At 42.6% G+C, this 19,731-nt stretch overlaps 1 protein-coding gene across 1 annotated transcript; it reads left to right on the forward strand.

Moving 5' to 3' along the window:
* The first annotated feature begins 2,006 nt into the window (after window positions 1-2,006).
* Window positions 2,007-18,506, forward strand: LOC144824589 (gamma-crystallin-1-like). The gene is made up of 3 exons (XM_078683642.1): window positions 2,007-2,054; window positions 15,610-15,852; window positions 18,171-18,506. Exons 1-3 carry the CDS (start codon window positions 2,013-2,015, stop codon window positions 18,441-18,443), a joined length of 558 nt encoding a protein of 185 aa, XP_078539768.1. The 5' UTR covers window positions 2,007-2,012; the 3' UTR covers window positions 18,444-18,506.
* Window positions 18,507-19,731: the final 1,225 nt, after the last annotated feature.

Here is a 19,731-nt window from a genome sequence, read left to right on the forward strand (position 1 = left end):
TCTCTATGGCCCTTTTCCTTCGTTTTTTAAAGAGACTTTGTGGCCCCCTGAGTATCCCCAGCCGTTGTCATCTGGCAATCCTGCGAAAAATCTGGGGATCTGGTTTGAGGAGGATCTTCGTTTTTCCACTCAAATAAAGCGATTGGCAGGGGTATGCTTTGGTATCCTAAAATCTCTTAAGAAGTTCTTCCCTTTGCTATCTCGTTCTGCCAAGGTAATGGTCACTCGGGCATTGATCTTGTCCCGTATTGACTACGCCAATGGCTTATATGTTGGACTCCCGGGATACCAGTCAAAGAAATTGCAAGTGATTCAGAATGCGGCGGCCAGGGTTCTGCTGCAAATCCCTGGGCGCACAAGCATGAAGCAGCATTTACGCGACTTGCATTGGCTGCCTGTTGCCCACCGCATTCAGTTCAAGGCCCTTACGCTGGCTTGAACTGAATGCGGTGGGCAACAGGCAGCCAATGCAAGTCGCGTAAATGCTGCTTCATGCTGCCCACCACATTCAGTTCAAGGCCCTTATGCTGGCTCATAGAGCCTTGCATGGTCTTGGCCCGGTTTACCTCCAGAGGCGCTTTTCCTTCTACACGCCTTCTAGAAACCTTCGCTCTACCACTCTGCGCCTGACCACTGTTCCCCGCTTTCGCAGGGTTCGGTTAGGGGGTAGCTCCCTCTCTGTTAAGGCTGCAGTGGCCTGGAATTCCCTTCCTCTGGAGCTGCGCAACATCCAGGACACTATGCTATTTAAGAAACAGCTGAAGACCTTTCTTTTTAATCAATCCATCTAAATATGCTGCTTGTTGTGATAGTTCACCTCTGCGCCGGGACACTCGTGAGTATCCGTGCGCAATATAAATGTTTAATAACATAACATAACCCATACCACATTTTGAAAAAAGTGGACTCAACTCGTATGGAATTTCAGGTTTAATTGGCTTGGCAGACCATGAAGGGATTTGAATATTTAATTGATGCCCTTTCAGCGCATATGGCTTTTTAACAACTTTATGTGAAAAAATGTGATAATTCCCCCCAGTTTTTCAAGTTTTTCTCAGAGGAGACACCCCCTGGAAGCAGTCTGGCTTACTCGCTTTACTCATTCACTGTGTTCAGTACAAGTATTCTGCCCTAGAATTTTCAAAGTTCAAGTCACCAGCATAATATATATGGTATTTAAAATAGACATTTGTCTGTGTTAATCTAATCATGCAACTATTATGGATCTTCAGCAATGTCAGTTGTGAGGTTAAGGTCATGTTACATGCCTCCCTGGACCAAATCAGGGTCAAGGGTCATATGATGTCATTTGTGATGTTATTAAGGTCAAAGGGTATACGATGTCACTCCCACTACCCTTGAAATGTTGGTGAATCAACACTTTGATGCTGGACGGACACATTCACAGATGGGTTGACTGGACGAGTGGGTCTGCTAATAAAATCGAACTGTGCAATTTTAGCTCGTTTTTAGTTGAAAACAAACAATTGCAAATGTATAAAAGGAGAGGAATAATGAAATTCAAGTGATAATGTTTAATTTTGCAAAGTTTTAAACCAATCACATCAAAACCGGATAGGACATGGTTCCACCGTTGTCCTAATACAAGACAAGTAAAAAAAAGCGTATGTGTGGAGGAGAAAAGAACTGTGTCGCATAGATTTATTTTTGGTCCTATTTAGTAATAGCAACACTGTATTTATTACCTGCTACCCGTTCATTTATGGCTAAGGCCAAGCCTGGCACGAATGTTGTCAGCAAATAATGCACAATAGCACTCCTGTCCGGCGCTGTTCTGGACTGCAGGTTTCGTCTGACAATGTCATTGAACCATCACTCCCGCCCCCACCCTCATTATGAACACAAACAAAACCAACACATACAAAGTACAAACGTCCCCTAGCACAATACAGGATGAATAGGGGCCTGCATTCTCAATAGTTGGCAGAAATGCAAACCCTGTTGAGCTTGCATTCCTGGTGTGAGTGTGTGTGTATATAAAGGCTTCGTCTATGGGTAGAGACGTACCAAATCCAACAGCCAACATGGGAAAGGTAAGACTAACGTTTTCGTTCAAAAGAGTCCAGTTCAGAGCCGTGTATGGGTGTTTGTGCGTGTGTTTGTGGCGCTAGCTACCCCGCAACTACTAGAAATGTATTTTAGTAACTCATCTACAGTTAAGTTCCCTGTAGAAAAACAAAATTAAATTAAGTATACAGAAACACATTTGTATAAGATTAATGCATACAGAATTTCCACTTAGAGAAAACTCTGCCTGCTTACATGTGTGTACTCCTGGAAATCTAAGGTTGGCACAGAGATCCTGGAGATGCTTCCGAGTTTTTTTGTGAATCCCATGTTTGGACTCAAATGTAGGTTTATTTCTACTGAAGCAATTTCCCCACATTCAAAGCTTTCAAAGGTGTGCTTTGCCTGCCCCGGTCCGCCGCGGCAATTAGTGCCGATTGAGCAGAGGGCACTGCTCCATTTTGGGTGTAATTCAGATTCCTTGCCCTGGCTGGAGTTGGCGTTCTAGTTGGGGGAGGGAATACCCTGCAAAACTTGCATGCCTTCACGGACGCGCAGCGGAGGCGCGCAGTGGGCGGCCCACCGGCGCGCCGAAGTTGTGCCTAAAGCAAGCCCGTCTACGCCCGTCCGCGTCCCGGAAGCGTCCAGCGCCAGCCATGCTGCCCATTTTTGGTTGTAGCCGCAGGGCGGTCAAAGGTGTTTTAGCCTTCATTAACTCCTGGGTCTTAATCACCATAACTGTAAATGCGATTGTCACTGGGCTGTGCTCCAAAATCTGACGGGGATATGAGATAATTGCAAATTTCGCTTTCGAATTGAGCTGACAGTTCCTGCTCTGACAGCTGCCCTGGCAACTATTATTCAGAAGGGGGACTGAAGAAGGTCTGTATTTGGGCAGCGTTAATAAACTCCAGCTCACTTGTAAAGCATGTCCCAGAAGTATTTGAGCTCCTCTTAGATGAGCAGCTAGATCTATTATTTTTAACGAAGACATGGCTCAACGAGTTTTCTACCCCGACGATTGAGTTAGCCATCCCTAGGGGTTACAAAATAGCGAGGGCAGACCGTAAAGTGGTTAGGGGTGGGTAGGGGTGGAGGGATAGCAGTGGTGTTTAGGGACTTGTGGGTTTTTTCCAGCAAGGAAACACCAGACACCAGGCATTGACAATGGGGAGGCACTTGATTTTGCCATCACTATGTCACCACATTTTACATTAGGCGGCATTGGGGTGTATCCGCCCCCCGGCCCCACCAGATCTTTTTTGAAAGCGCTGGATGAAGTAATTGTCCCTCGGGTGCTACGCTTTTCAAATTTCTTACTTTTGGGCGATTTCAATATCCATTCAGATTGTTCAGAGGCTAGTGATACTAGGGAACTAAATTACTCGCTTAATTTGGCACAATTGACACAATGGATCAGCTCTCCCTCCCATAAGGGGGGACATACTATAGACTTGGTCTTTCCTTTATCCATCAGGGAACCCCTCCAAGTCTCTTGGTCAGATCATTTTCTGACCCAGTTCTCTTGGATCATCGCAAAGCCTCTCTACGCTAAAAGACTGTCTCAAGGAAGACCGTCGCAGAGAATAGACACTCCTGTTTTTTGCAAGGCTCTGCTAGACACAGGGCCTACTGCCGCTTTTAATTTGGAAGGAGCGCTAGAGAGCCTTTCTAATTGGATTTCCCAGGCGATCAAATCCATAACCATGCCCCTCTCTAATAGACAAGTAAGAAATGCACCCTCAAAACCCTGGTACTCCAGCAAACTTAAAGAACTTAAAAAACTTGAACGGAGCTGGAGATTGGAATACTGCCCCTTGGCTAAAACTACTCTAAGAAAGGCTCAGAGGGACTTCTGTGAAGCCTTCATGGAGGCGAGCAGCTTTTATGCAGAGCGCATTGCCAGGTCTAACAACATCTGTAAGGAAATTTTCGCCATTGTCCAGAGTTTTTTAACACCTTGCGCTGAGCGTATTGCTCTCCTTGCTTCAGAGGAATGGTGTGAGGAGCTGTTGAGAAAAAACAGGTATTTCAGAATAGCATAGGGACTGGTTCCCTGAGCAGGCAGGGTACCACTTCCCGAACATTTTAGTTTCCACTCCGCCAGCTCCCCTGCTGATCGAATTTTCTCCTATCGCTCTGTTGGACTCATTGTCTATTCCTAAATCACTTAAGTCGAGTTCTCCAACAGACCCATGTCTGGCTAGGTTACTAGCAGGGGCTGAGGAGGGGGTTAATCCGGAGGTAAACACCATCATTAATTTGTCTCTCCTGACCGCTACAGTCCCATTGTCATGGAAACAGGCAAAATTGTTACAGCTTCTGAAAAGCCCTCTTTAGATCCTGCCATTCCCGCTAGCTATCACCCTATCTCCCTTCTTCCTGCTGTAGCAAAGGTGTGCGAGAAAGCTGTCTTTAGACAGCTTGCCAGTCTTTGTTGAGTCATCTGGTGCACTTCATGCAGCCCAATCCAGATTCAGGGTGACCTACAGCACAGAGATTGCTCTAGTTTAAATGCCAGAGGCAATAAGGGAGTGCTTGGCTGCAGGTGGCAGAGAAGCTCTGATTTTATTAGACCTCTCTGCCGCCTTTGATACAGTACCCCATCAACAACCACTTGCCCGTCTTTCAAAAATTGGAGCGTCTGGGATTGGCTTAAAGCCTTTTTAGAGGATCGCACCCAGCAGGTTTGGTTGCCACCATTTTCATCGGCCCCCAGAAGGGTGTCCATGGGAGTTCCGCAGGGCTCTACTCTGAGTCCTCTGCTTTTTAATATCTATATTATGCCCCTGATTTATCTTGCATAGGAGCTGGGAGCCAAGATCATAGCCTATGCAGAAGATACCCAGCTCCTCGTTACTTGGAGGGAAAACGACTTGTCTCTGGAAACAGCACACAACTGTCTTTCTACTGTTTTTAAATGGCTTGCACTAGCGCAGCTGAAGTGCAACGAGGACAAGTTGGAGGTCCTATTGTATGAATCTTTCCCCCATCTTTCAGGGAGACTCTGTGTCCCTCAAAGTTCCCTCTGCCCAATTCAGTGGGCAACCCTGCCAAGAACTTGGGGGTATGGTTTGGGGAGGACCTTAGGTTCTCCGGGCAGATTAAGAGGTTTGCTGGGGTATGCTTCGGCACACTCAAATCACTCAGAAACTTTCTCCCTCTGTTACCCAGGCCAGCCAAGGAAATGGTGGCTTGGGCTCTGATCTTGTCACGCATCGAGTATGCCAATGCGTTATACATTGGCATACCTGGCTACCTGTTAAACAAAATTGCAGACAATACAGAATGGGGCAGCCAGGCTTCTGCTTGACATTCCAGGAAGATCAAGTGTGATACAGCATCTGCGGGATCTTCACTGGCACCCTGTAGCCTACAGAGTTCAGTTCAAAGCCCTTACTCTGGCTCATAGAGCCTTGCATGGACTAGGGGCGGCGTATCTTAGGAGGCGCTTTTCCTTCCATGTCCCTCCCAGAACTTTGTGGTCTTCCGGGCAGCAATTGGCAGTAGTCCCTCGCTTCCGCAGGACTCGTCTGGGGGGTTGATACCTTTTTGTCAAAGTAGCCAAAGCCTGGAACTCGCTCTCCGTGGAGCTTCGGAATACTGAGGATACTAGGCTGTTCAAGAAGAAACTAAAGACACTACTTTTTTTAAAAGCCCATTTAATCCCAGAACCACCACTGTCAAGCTCACTGCCTGCGCTGGGACAGTCTTGAGTATCTGTACACGTTATAAATGGATTATAACATTATAAAGCAGACCCGGGAGAATGGAGCCCAATGTGTGCTGTATCATATGTGACCTAAGTGCGTGCTTATTCAAACACCATACTAAGGATGGTCAGCCTGGAGATGATTGGGTGAAGATTCTCTTGAGGGGACACGTGATTATAAAGCACATGCTCCAAGTTGCATTTAGCTTGTTACACATCGTGGCTAATAAAGAGTAAAGGTTTAATAGGGAGTTTATGTATAAAAAATGGCACCGCTCCTGGAGTAAATCTGTGACTATGTAATGCAATTTAATTTGCCCAAAATGACTAAAATGTAATTTGGTTTTGAGAGGAACAGCGGCATCTAGAATATTCAGTAAACATACTGCTGCCTAATCTTCCTAAATGGACATATTTTTAAAGATATACATTTTTAAACGCACATTAGGAAATTCGCATAGTTGTAATGAACTGAAGGTTCACAAAGGTTTGCCATAAAGTGGAGTTTATTTATTTTGAAAGATGATGGAAAATGATTGGGAGATATTTTTCGGTTGTACGGCATTACAACGCGGGCTTTTACCCCGCATGCCATTACAACGCTGTTTTTACAACGCAAGTCGTTACAACGACTTGCGTTGGAGGGCGCTGGATAGTGGAATAGTTTAATTTTGTATTCCAACTCCAGCCCACATTGACAGTAGGGAAGGTGTTGGAATAGAAAATTAAACGATTCCCTATCCTACAGCTCCCTCCAGCGCAAGTCGTTGTAACGACTTGCGTTGTATTAGCAGCGTTGTAATAGCAGTGCGGGGTAATGCCTGCGTTGTTATGGATGTTTCCCATATTTTCTGACTATGCGCCTCTAAATAAAGTCTTTTATAATGTTCAGGCTTGGGGTTTAAAAAAATCAACGCAAAATGGACAAACATAATGAGAGAGAAAATGAATTAAAGTAGAATTAGCTACATAGTGTACAGGTAGTTTATATCTATTAGATTCACTTATCGTCTTTTTCATATTTGTGTTAGCAAAGGGAAGAATCAAAATGCATTATCAGTGTTAGGTTGTTCACGACGAGGATACACTCTGCTTAAGTGGGACAACATATTGAAATCATTAATGCAAAAGTGAAAATGTTTGAGGGAATGAACGAGAGTTTAAGCTATTGGCAATGTAAATGAGAATGTCTTTTATTTATGTGTTTTGAAAACCTGTAATTCTGTATGACACGCCAGGCTGGCTGTAACTGCCAGCCTGGCTTCTGGTAAGCATAGACTACAAGTACAAAGAGGCACAGTTATGCCAGCCTTGCGTATCGAAAGAAACTCTTATAAGTACAAAGTGCATGTTTACACAATACTTGCAGGTTTTCAAAACACATAAATAAAAGGCATTGCCATTTACAATGCCAAAAGCTCAAACTCTCGCAAATGCAAGACCTATTGCATTGCAAATGCATGTTGCATATTCCGTTTAAAAAATATATATATATACAAGCTAACAAGTTATTTTCTGGGTTTTTTTGTGTTAAAGAAAATCAGTAAAACGTACAAATTGTGCCTCAAATATTTCATACCTGAATCTAGAACTAGTTAACCACTTCCAACAGGGAATTGTTGACTCCTCTGCCCCACCAGCCACTGGGGAGTCAAGGAAACCTTGAGAGTGTTTGCTAACCACGTTCAGTGATCAGCAGACTGGGACAAAGGACAGGGAGGTGAAAAGACAGGGTTACCAAGGGCGATACTACCCAGTACTGCCCACTTGCCGCAGAAGCTGCGCAGAAGGCCTGATGGGGAGCAAGAGCAGTGTAAAGGTACAGAGCGAAGTAAGGGTAAAGAGAGAACCGTGGAAGGTAGGAGACGAGATAAACGTGCAGAGGGAGGGAGGGGGGAGGGAGAGAGAAAAATTGGAACAGAAAACAAGAGGGATTAAGACGTAACAAAACAGAAGTGAAGAAGAGAGCAGGGACGTAACGCTGGCCCCTGTAGACCTTGAGGTGCGGGGGGGGGTCACTCCTTGAGGTGCTCCTAAACCCTTCAGTGGGACCACATCCTGCCCAAGCTGAATTAATGATTTCAGAGATGGGAGCCTCATAAACCCTCTAGATACTCTGTATTGGTTGGAGGGGCATCATTTTGCATTATGACACTGGAGAGAGGAGAGTGCTGAAAGGAACATGGTAAGAGGTTGAAAACAAAAGGGAGGGGAGCAAGGAGGACCACTTCCGTGGGAATGTCCAAGCGGGCTGCAGGTCACTCAGAGCCAATGCCCAGCACATGGGGTGCATTTAAGTTCGGAGCTGGACTGAAAGGAGAAGCAACGAAAAAAAAAAAAAACTCGTCAGATGAAACCCACCAGCAGGATCGGGTGTAAATCGTTGCCAATAATGCGGAATCTACCAAACCCCTGCGAGGCCAATAATGCTTGTAAATAAACAATTTTTACCAACTACAAGTTGTTTTAAACCTACTATTTATAGGAGAAAAAACTTACCATATGAAACTTATAGGTAATTGGGGCATATATTATTCGTGCCCTTTTATTTCATTATTTTCTGATTTTTTCAAAAGTATAAATATGTCATGAGAATTGGGAAACTAAACGTTTTCTACACATTTAACAATTTCTAGTCATATATACAAATATACAATACAGTTACAATATACAATTTAGACAATATAATACAACATTTACTTTGCAATATATACAGACAAATATTTCTCTAAACAAAAGAATCAAGAGTAAAGCTTGCGACTCATAAGACAATTTGATCACAAACCTAATTGTAAACAATTTTTTACACAACAATGGACCCTAGATAAATTATATGGTCCAATTAAGCAGCTATTTGCTATCCTTTGTCCTAGTGCCGACGCGTTTCGAACTCAGTATATTCAATTACGAGTTCTCATCAGGGCTTGATCTCTTGGGTATTTCTGGAAGTATATAAAAAACAAAGCGGTCTTACTTTTTTTGTTCTTGGCCTAGCTGCCTTTTAGCTGCATGTACAAATGTCTAAATAATTACCTTTGGGTTGGCAGCCGCCGATCCGCAGGTATTTTGTTTATTTTCTTTCTTTCAGGCTGGAGTTAATGGGACCTGGGGGTGAGTAAGGACCTGATGTAACTTATGTATAAGCTCTATTCAAATCGGCTTTGCTAAAGCTTAATTGCACTTATTCCCAACATACCTTTGGGGCTTCTTTAGAAGATCTTTAACGGAGCCACTGGGGTATCATGCACTGCAATCCACGGCACTTTATCTGCCTGAGGAATGACAGTGCATTACTTTCATTATACATCCTCACCAAAGAGAAAATCGAGAAGGGGTTCATTACTTCAAAAATCCTACCTTGCTGGCCCTTTTGGTTTAATGCTCAGGCTGCAGCGTTTTTCACTCTCTCTCACTGGTGTTTGGCATGCATGCCTGTGGAGAAAAGTACAAATCTGATTCAAAGATCTGGTCTATTTACAAAACACCCAGCAAAGGCATTCACAACGCTAAAAAAGGACATACCTGGCGGGCGCGCCGCTTTTCCTAAATCTACAGCGTGTCTCGCTGGTTATTCTTTTATGACGAATTCACTCGTTATGCTCGAACTCCGGTCTATGCACCAATTTGTTTAACTTGATAACGAACAGGGGCTCAGATTTGATATTGCTGCAGAAAGAGGCATACCTTATTCTGAAATTCAATAGTGCATTGCACGGTATGAACTCCCTGTCGGAAATTGCTAGGCTGTAAAAATAAGGTCAGCAAACACATTTTGGTGTAAAAATCTGGTCACACTGTGTGGTTTTGATCTTCCCCCCCCTGTTCGTTATCCACTCAAAGATGGCCGCCACGGACGATCTGATTCTCTGTCATTAAGTGGTGGACTTAGAAAGCCACTGCAAGATGGCCGCCGCATCCACAGACTCGAGGAGCAAGTCGCCGGATTGCCGTCTCTTGAAAGTAAGTGCAAGTTCTGAGCTAGGGCTTAAGCAAACCTCCCTTCGCGGTATGGAGCCTAAACGAGTGTTTCTTTGAACAGGTAAACAAATTGGTGCATAGACCGGAGTTCGAGCATAACGAGTGAATTCGTCATAAAAGAATAACCAGCGAGACACGCTGTAGATTTAGGAAAAGCGGCGCGCCCGCCAGGTATGTCCTTTTTAGCGTTGTGAATGCCTTTGCTGGGTGTTTTGTAAATAGACCAGATCTTTGAATCAGATTTGTACTTTTCTCCACAGGCATGCATGCCAAACACCAGTGAGAGAGAGTAAAAAACGCTGCAGCCTGAGCATTAAACCAAAAGGGCCAGCAAGGTAGGATTTTTGAAGTAATGAACCCCTTCTCGATTTTCTCTTTGGTGAGGATGTATAATGAAAGTAATGCACTGTCATTCCTCAGGCAGATAAAGTGCCGTGGATTGCAGTGCATGATACCCCAGTGGCTCCGTTAAAGATCTTCTAAAGAAGCCCCAAAGGTATGTTGGGAATAAGTGCAATTAAGCTTTAGCAAAGCCGATTTGAATAGAGCTTATACATAAGTTACATCAGGTCCTTACTCACCCCCAGGTCCCATTAACTCCAGCCTGAAAGAAAGAAAAATAAACAAAATACCTGCGGATCGGCGGCTGCCAACCCAAAGGTAATTATTTAGACATTTGTACATGCAGCTAAAAGGCAGCTAGGCCAAGAACAAAAAAAGTAAGACCGCTTTGTTTTTTATATACTTCCAGAAATACCCAAGAGATCAAGCCCTGATGAGAACTCGTAATTGAATATACTGAGTTCGAAACGCGTCGGCACTAGGACAAAGGATAGCAAATAGCTGCTTAATTGGACCATATAATTTATCTAGGGTCCATTGTTGTGTAAAAAATTGTTTACAATTAGGTTTGTGATCAAATTGTCTTATGAGTCGCAAGCTTTACTCTTGATTCTTTTGTTTAGAGAAATATTTGTCTGTATATATTGCATAGTAAATGTTGTATTATATTGTCTAAATTGTATATTGTAACTGTATTGTATATTTGTATATATGACTAGAAATTGTTAAATGTGTAGAAAACGTTTAGTTTCCCAATTCTCATGACATATTTATACTTTTGAAAAAATCAGAAAATAATGAAATAAAAGGGCACGAATAATATATGCCCCAATTACCTATAAGTTTCATATGGTAAGTTTTTTCTCCTATAAATAGTAGGTTTAAAACAACTTGTAGTTGGTAAAAAATGTTTTCCTTATACTGTTGGTCCAACTGACTACACGTCCCAGGACCTAGCTCCTTTTTTTTTTCTATGTAAATAAACAATGGCATAATCAATAAAAGTGAAATAATTCTCAATGGAAAACAGGGATGTTTTGGGGGGAGAGCGAGAGCTCACAGGAAGGTTGGGCTAGTACGCGAGAATGTAGAAAAAGACCACAAAAACACAGGGTGCCAAAGGAAGGGGGTAGTATAAGACAGAGCGGGTAAGAGAGAGAAATGGGGTCCTGACGGGAGGGCTGAGAGTAGACAGCAAGAGACACAAATGAGGAGGAGGAGGGGGCGTGGAAAGTTAGAGCAACAAGAGGAGGAGAAAGGGGGAAGCGGCCATGGACCACTGCCATGGAGGACTGGCGCCTCCCGGGACATTGTAATCAACCCCAAATTGAGACTTCAATGTTAAAATATTCCACACACGGGTGATTGCTGTGTCGCCAATTACCATATTTGAAACAAATATTTCCGTCCCCCCACCACCTAAATGAACTATGTGCCCGTTTCAGATAGTCAGAAAAAAGCAACACTAGAAAAGGGGTAGAATATGCATTTGGAACCTGCCCATTGGGTAAACACAGACATTTTAAAATCAAGCAATTCAAAACCAAAATAAAGACTCTACATACTTACAGGTTTCTTGTGTCTGCTGCGTTTGTGTTTGCCAATAAAATGATCCGTACCCACTCGGTTGTTGTCCGTAACTTGACTGTGTGTCAGCAGATTGTCCGTAACGGCCGTAGCTCTGAGTGTGGAAGGGTATGCTCAGACATGAGTCCCTTGCTCAGTGCACCATCAGGATTCAAGCAAGCCGGGCCGAAGACGGCTGGAATGCCAGAAACCTGTCCCCGGAAGCTTGTTTCCTTTCCAGTGAAGAATTGGCTTGGTAGTTTGGTCTGCCCTGTTCCCATGATGCACTGGGCCAGGGACAGACTAATTTGCATATAGCCAGGTTCTGAACTGGGATGGTGCAGTGAGCTAAAAAACGGTGATGGATCAAGCCCTGATCTGTTGACTGGGTAGGAGTGTTCTGATTAACTCAGATACTCTGTCCATCACCACCCCCTTTCTGAAATTATTTTGCCCACCATGAGTGTGGAAGGGTATGCTCAGACATGAGTCCCTTGCTCACTGCACCATCAGGATTCAAGCAAGCCGGGCCGAAGACGGCTGTAATGCCAGAAACCAGTCCCCGGAAGCTTGTTTCCTTTCCAGTGAAGAATTGGCTTGGTAGTTTGGTCTGCCCTGTTCCCATGATGCACTGGGCCAGGGACAGACTAATTTGCATATAGCCAGGTTCTGAACTGGGATGGTGCAGTGAGCTAAAAAACGGTGATGGATCAAGCCCTGATCTGTTGACTGGGTAGGAGTGTTCTGATTAACTCAGATACTCTGTCCATCACCACCCCCTTTTTGAAATTATTCCTGCAAAATGGAAGCAAAAAGTAAGTGACGTTTTGGACCACCAGCCAATGAATAAGCTCCATAAAAAGAGCAATGCAAGATTTAACCAATGGCAAGCTAAAAATCAAATATAAACGCAATGAGTGGAGTTTCACCACTAATACTAATTACCTGATGCCTCATAGAGGCAATGCATGCGCTGCCTATGCAAGAACTAAAAATGAAGGAATGTAAGAGCAAAAGCCCAAATGGATATATGAGGCAGCATCTCAAAGTGCTTTCGGGTTGAAACAGTGGTGAAATAATGATGTTCAGACAGGGCTTTTCTGGATTTTCTTTCTAGATAGAAGGTAATCACTGTTTGTTAGAAATTGAGTTTCTGGTTGGCTAGGGTATGCACCTTAGCCAGTCAAAACCCACCACTCGAGTCAGGGCAAGGGAGTTACACACAAAAAATACCCCATGCTCACCCCCTTGGTAGCTTGGCAGAGCAGTCAGGCTTATCCCAGAGGCAATGTGTAAAGGATGTGCGCAACACACACATCCACTAGTGACAAGTTAGGCACAGCACAAAAAGAGACTCCACACAAGGTTGTATAAATAATATCCTTTGTATTGTACATTAAACACTTCAGACCATAATCACATAAATCACTTTGCCAACCAGGCGGTTGTCATGACATCATTGCGATCATAAATCACTTGGCTATAAGGCAATGGCCATAACTGCATCAGTAGTGCAATCTTATAAACACTTAATAGGTTGCACAGGTTACAAAAACACCATCACTGCACATACATGGCAAATCCTGACGTAATGCCTGTTATTCGGAAAAATGTAAGGCATACACGTCATAAATCCTCACATCAGTGCATGGGCACCAAGCGGCTTGGGAATACACAACAATTGAATTACTCCAGGCATATCCACATTACCATGGGTTACAATGAACAACAGCAAGAGTGGTGGGTTCTGGCTCATGTTTTGGCTCATGTGCATAACCTAGCCAGCTAGAAACCCCATTTCGACAGGTATGTAACGTTCAAATGTGCAACTGAGGAAGTTTGGGGATTCACCCTGGACTCATGCTTGTGTCAGGCAAAGTGCTCAAAAGGTGACACAGTCTTTGGTTCTGGAGTGGAGTCACTTCATAGCCAGAGTGGTGGACTGCTGGATAATCTTAATAGCTTATTGAATTCCACACCACATTAGGAAATAGTTTTGGTCTACTGGTTTGGTGAGGTACATAGATGGGTCAAGTGCTTTATTTTCTGCTTGTCCATATTACCTTCTGCTAAATGTGAAATAAAAGCATAACAGGGAGAAGTAGTATGGATAGATTTACAGCAGAATCTCAGCATCTACTTGCTATTACAGCAGAGGGCATTTACACTCACGCAGTAGTCCCCCGAAAAACATGTTCTGTCCCTGATTAAAAGTGAACTGTGTGGGGCTAAAGGATTCACCACACCCACTCCTGTGCAACCCAGACAGCTCCCTGCCTAGCCGGGTTTGTCCACCACTGGTGCGGAAGCCAGCAATCTCATGTTCCTAGCCCACGCTACAAGGGCTGGGGTATTGTGGTTACAGTGGCAGCACCAGCCCTCCAGACATAGGCACAGGAAGTGGGGGTGAGTGCCTAATTACAAGTGCAATAAATAATATGGATTTCCCTTCTTAGCCTGCATGTATAGGTTAAACAGTGTGTAATTTCTTTACTTTTTATCCTTAGCCCTGAAGAAGTCTCAGTGTTTGAGACGAAACGAGTTGGCTAAGAAGGGAAATCCACATATGTTCTTGGATTTGTTGCCTGTCTTGGATTATCACAATAAAGAATTTGAATCAGAAAATTCTGCAACAGTCCGGACTTATTTATTATAAGATCTTGAACTTTTATATACTTTGAGAACAACAGAGACTGCCAATTAACATTTCTTAGATGGGTGCTGATTCCATATTATTTATTGCAATTTTTTGGGCTTTGCCCTTGAAGGAACAGACGGGGTTGTGTTCCTTGGAGTCATAAGCACCATCACCATAACTTTCAAGTCACAGGTAAAAGCAGGTGCTGTTTTGTTTTGCCTCAACCCTTGCTCTTTGAAATAAGCCTAATTACAAGTGGACTGCATGGGGGTGAAGGATTGATCAAAGTCAACAAATCTCATTACCCTATAGGAGGTATTTACTGGGTGTACTTCCCCCTAATCTACATTTTCAATTACAAAATCAGTATTTAAATCACTAAAATCCTCATGTTTTGCCTTCTTTCTCAGCCTTTTCTCATTGTATATTTCATCAGGTTGCACCTGCAAAAATTTGTCAGGGGAAAACAGGAGTCTTGTGATAATTATCACATACCTTGAAACTCCGATCCCGGCGCAAACTATTTCGAAGAGTTATGAATCACACAAGGGGGGTATATTTACTATTGGCTTTTATTGCCCTTGTGTAATACAAGTCAACACTAGGCAACAAAGCCCTTAAGTGGGATTTAGTAAACCCTACAAAGCCACTTTGCATGGCTCTACATGAGTCAGTAAATTTAAGGTAAATCAAGGCAGCACATTTCGTGCCTTGAGTGACATTAGGGTAGGTAGGTGTTCTATGGGTGGATCGTTGCCATTCTCATGCATCCATCCATGGATTTTGGCACATTCACAGATTTACAAACAGTTGAAAACTTAGGAATTCGTGAAAATGGTACACACCCAGGCTCAGTCATAACAAGAAGAAATATCTTTATTTCACCACTTTTTCTATGTGGTATGCATTCAGCATTACATGTAGATAAAGGACAATGCCTTTTTGTGCAGGAAGGTATTCCTTTCTACCTTACACCTAACACAGGTACCACTGCACCAAAGTGCAAGGGTGCAAGCACACAGTTGGCCATCATTAGGAGACAGTAGTAATGCACCATATCTTAGTTGATGTGGTGCATTTCTGATGTCACCCTTTCTCACAATGCAGCACAGGATATTACCTTGCTGCACTCTGTTGTGTGAAATGTTAGTATCGCTGCCCAAAGGTTTCCAAACTAAAAAGACAAACATTTGGCAACATGAACTGAGTTTCATAGTGAAAACTTTCATCAGAACAAGCAAAGAACATTCCAATTTTCTGACTGTGAACATCAGTCTTGCCTGATGAACAGAGAGATTTGTGATGCAACTAAGGTTCCAAATCGTACTATTAATTTCTCCTGCAGATCATCTTCTACGAGGACCGTAACTTTGGTGGACGCTGCTATGAGTGCAGCTCTGACTCTGCTGACCTGCACTCCTATTTCAGCCGCTGTAACTCCATCAAAGTACAAAACGGGTGCTGGATGCTGTATGAGCATCCCAACTTTAAGGGGCATCAGTACCACTTAAGAAAGGGCGAGTACCCCGATTACCAGCGGTGGAATGGCTACAATGACTCCATCAGGTCTACCCGGATGATCCCAGAAGTAAGTTTAGATTTTATGCCAATACATGATTTGTTATTTCATGATTTTGTGTCCCATCAACATCAAGGAATGATTTTCTTATGCATTAATTTCTGCACAAATGACATTGGCAGATTCTATTTTGAGCAGAAGTACGAAGCTGGTATCATATGCATTTTTTCATGAAAGATAGTATACTACTTTATTAAGTACCCCAGCACAAAAATCAGATCGAAACCATTTTGCACTGGTTCCTGTATTTGGATTAATGTGGCCTCATAGATCTTCCAGGCCGAAATTTCCTCAGTGCGTGTCATAAACCGCACCTAACCCCTGGATGCAATAAAATGAGCATTTCAACAAAGAATAATAGGTTGCAAAGATACCAGTGCACATTGAGAGAATGTGTTGTCAAGGGCTTGTTACAAAGGTCCAATTCACGTAATAACACATCTTACAAAATTGTCCTTCTGGACAAAACATTTGGGATTGTACCTGCTTCACAAGTGAATCAAGCCCATTTATCTTGATGTGCTCTCTAGCAAAAAGAGCCTCCATTTGACATGTAAGTTATATGGTGCACCCAATGAGAATAACTAAAATACCAGAATAATAAGTAATTTCCTTCTGCACATCTGTGATTGGCGTTTTGTGGAAGGGAACTTGTGAATGATAATTATTCGCACCTTAATGCATCAAATCTCAGGTGAAATTATTGGATTCTTCTGCTGAACCTTGCAGACCAATGCTAAATGTGAAGTGTTTATGTATAGGATTGAATCAAAATAAGAGTTTTATTATTTTGCGTGCAACCTACAAAATTAAAATGGATATCACCCCCTGTTTGTGAACTTGCAGATGACTGGACATTACATATTTTTTACTTTTACAAAGTTTGGGAAAAGTAATAAAGAGCAAAAGCTTTTTTTATCAGTGAAGGTTCAGGATTTATTTTTGACAAAAGCTGAAATTCTTTCATCTTACCTAACTGTAATGTTTCCCTAGGTTTTCTCAGTGAATTTCTAGGGATTTTCCAATGTAAAGATAGTATTACCATACCGAGCCATAATGTCATCTTTATTTTTTCAAGTGAGTTTCTGTAGTTTTTTAAATAATATTTAGCCAACCCCCTGCCAAGCACAGTCTTCGGCCATACACGGCGCGGGTTTGCGGTCCATAGCTTGAATTAGCTGCAGGGTCTGGCCTGCGCCTGATCTGCAGTAAATGGCCAAGTCCCTGCCGGGCACGTCCTTCAGCCATTCATTTCATCCACAGCCGGGTATTTTTGCTCAACCTCTCCGCTGGTGCCCAACTCCCCACCAAGCTCTGTGCCCAATCCCTTTGCAGGCACCTATGGCCAGGCCCTGCAACTAAGCCCTCAAGGGTCCCCAACCCATCCATAAACCCTGAAGATGGTAAACCCCCCTCCCCCTGACGACACACAGCCTTTGGCAATGTGCTTGGTTGGGTTGTTCTTTACATATGATTATTATATTTCTCATCATCCAAAATTATAGTGATTCAGTCATATCCCTTTTGGAACTTATTTCACTTGTTGATAAATAACTGAATTGGATGGCTCTTAACAATTTAATTCATATAGTCCTCAACGTGTTGTAGAGTCATGAACACATTCCTTACTCCTCCTAAGTACCTCTGGCCCATGTGGGCTATCAGATAATATGGCACCATTAATCACATTTGGTATTATTTATCTCTCTACTAACATACCTGTGTATAGACATTTAAGTTCTGGTGTAATTCAAAGTAACGTGTTTGAATACAATTCCAAGTAAAGTGCTTGAGATAGATCAAATGTCCTTCAACATCACCTTATTAATCATGTGGAGGAGCGACTGATTCGATTCCTAAATTCAATCAGGGATCTGTGTAGAATGAGCGAGGCTCACATTATCAATCAGGTATATTCGCTTATCAGCATGTGTCCATGCCATTTGAAAGATAAGGACATACTGTCCTTGCTTCAGAATTGTCTTCTTATTTTCCACTACAGTTATTAAAACTGATTTATTTCCAGCATGTGTTTTCAATTTTCAGTCTTCAGTGAATATGTTTGTCATCCATTTCTCTGCACTGATGTTCCCAATGAACTGAAGTAGAGGAAAGGTCAGGGCTCGACAGACGCCACTTAATGTGGCTTTCAAAGGAGCTTGGAAGAAAACATAAACCAGGGAAACTGGGAGGAAATGAAGATAACAATAACAGAGACATTAAAATAGGGCACCAGAAGTAATAAGATGACGAAAAAGTGCCATAATACCTTCCAAAGTCCAGCGATATATTTAAAGGGTATTTTCTTGTTTTATTTCGTTCCACAGTATCAGGGTTCATTCAGGATCAGGCTTTACGAAAGAGACAACCTTGGGGGTCAGATGATGGACTTCACAGATGACTGCCCAAATGTTAACGAACGGTTCCACTTCAATGACATCCACTCCTGCAATGTGCAAGATGGGCACTGGGTCTTCTATGAAGAGCCCAATTACAGAGGACGCCAATACTACCTGAGACCTGGGGAGTACAGGAGATACAGCGACTGGGGGGCCACGAGCCCCAGGGTTGGTTCTTTCAGAAAAGTAAATTATATCTAAAGTGCTGAAAGCCTCTATTGTAATTTCATTGAGAAATAATAAATACAATATTTTAATAAAGAAGTGGTCTCTTTTTACTGGTTTAAAAGTATAGTTCTTTTAAATATTTTAAAATATAAATGTATATTCTTATATCAGACAATAGATTGGTGAAGTAGGGGAGAATCTCCCTGCAAGGGCGTCATCAACTCCGCACTTAAGCAGCGTGAGCGGGGATCAGGTATGTCCTGTTTAACTTGTATCTCCATGAAGCTAGAAAACCAACTTCATGCAGTCGAAGAAGGAAAGGTGGAGAATGGAGAGAAGTGGACGGAGGCATGTATGTAAAGGGGATGGAGAGATGGATGGATGCAGAGGTATATTGAGAGGAGTGAAGGGTTAGATGGCGAGAAGTAAGGACAATTGGTGGATACAAAAAAATGACAAAAGTGTGCTATTGATGGAAAGAAAAGAGGGTGACATAAAAATAGAAGGAAGAGAATGTGGATGGATGGGGGATGTGTAGATATATTATAGGAAAATGATAGATGAAAAAAGAAGGCAATAAAAAGACAAACAAGGATGAGATAAGGATGAATGGATGGAAAAGACAGGAAGAATTATGGATGGATATATGGGTGGAAGGACGATTAACTGTCTGACGGAAAAAGTACAGAAACCGATGGACACATTGAAGATAAGAAAGATTGAAAAAGACAAAAAGATGGAGATAGGGAAGGTAAGAATCGGAAAGAAGGATGTAGAATAGGAACGCAGGGATGAAATGTATGAGTTTCAAAATTGCCTCCATAGGAGCAAACTTGCCTCAACCCTTACCTCTCATCTTGAAACATGGTTCAAAGTGTGGGGTATTTCGTGTGTGTGGGGGTGTGTGTGTGAAATTCACTTACAACACCAAAGGTTATAAGGGTGTTGTAGTTTGGAAATAAAATTTGAAAACATTTATAAATTTACTGAAAAAACAAAGATTACAGGGGCATTATAGTTGGGCTCACGTTTCACTCATACAAAACCAGTGAAATTCAAAAGGTATAGTTACCTGACCTAACTATAACTTACGTCCCCACAATGCACTGCTAACGACCTCCCATATTACATCACTTATGATATGGTCAAAGACATCACTGATGACATCATTGATGGCATCACTGATGACATCATCCAGTGAGTGTGTTTTCTAAGAATGTATGATTGTTAAACATACATACTTAGCTACTACAAAAGTTTAATTAGTATACTCGATGTACTACTAATGAGTGTTACTACTTTTAGCATATAATATGTGAGT

This window comes from Lissotriton helveticus, chromosome 3_1 (genome assembly GCF_964261635.1).
Source record: "Lissotriton helveticus chromosome 3_1, aLisHel1.1, whole genome shotgun sequence".
Lineage (NCBI taxonomy): Eukaryota > Metazoa > Chordata > Amphibia > Caudata > Salamandridae > Lissotriton > Lissotriton helveticus.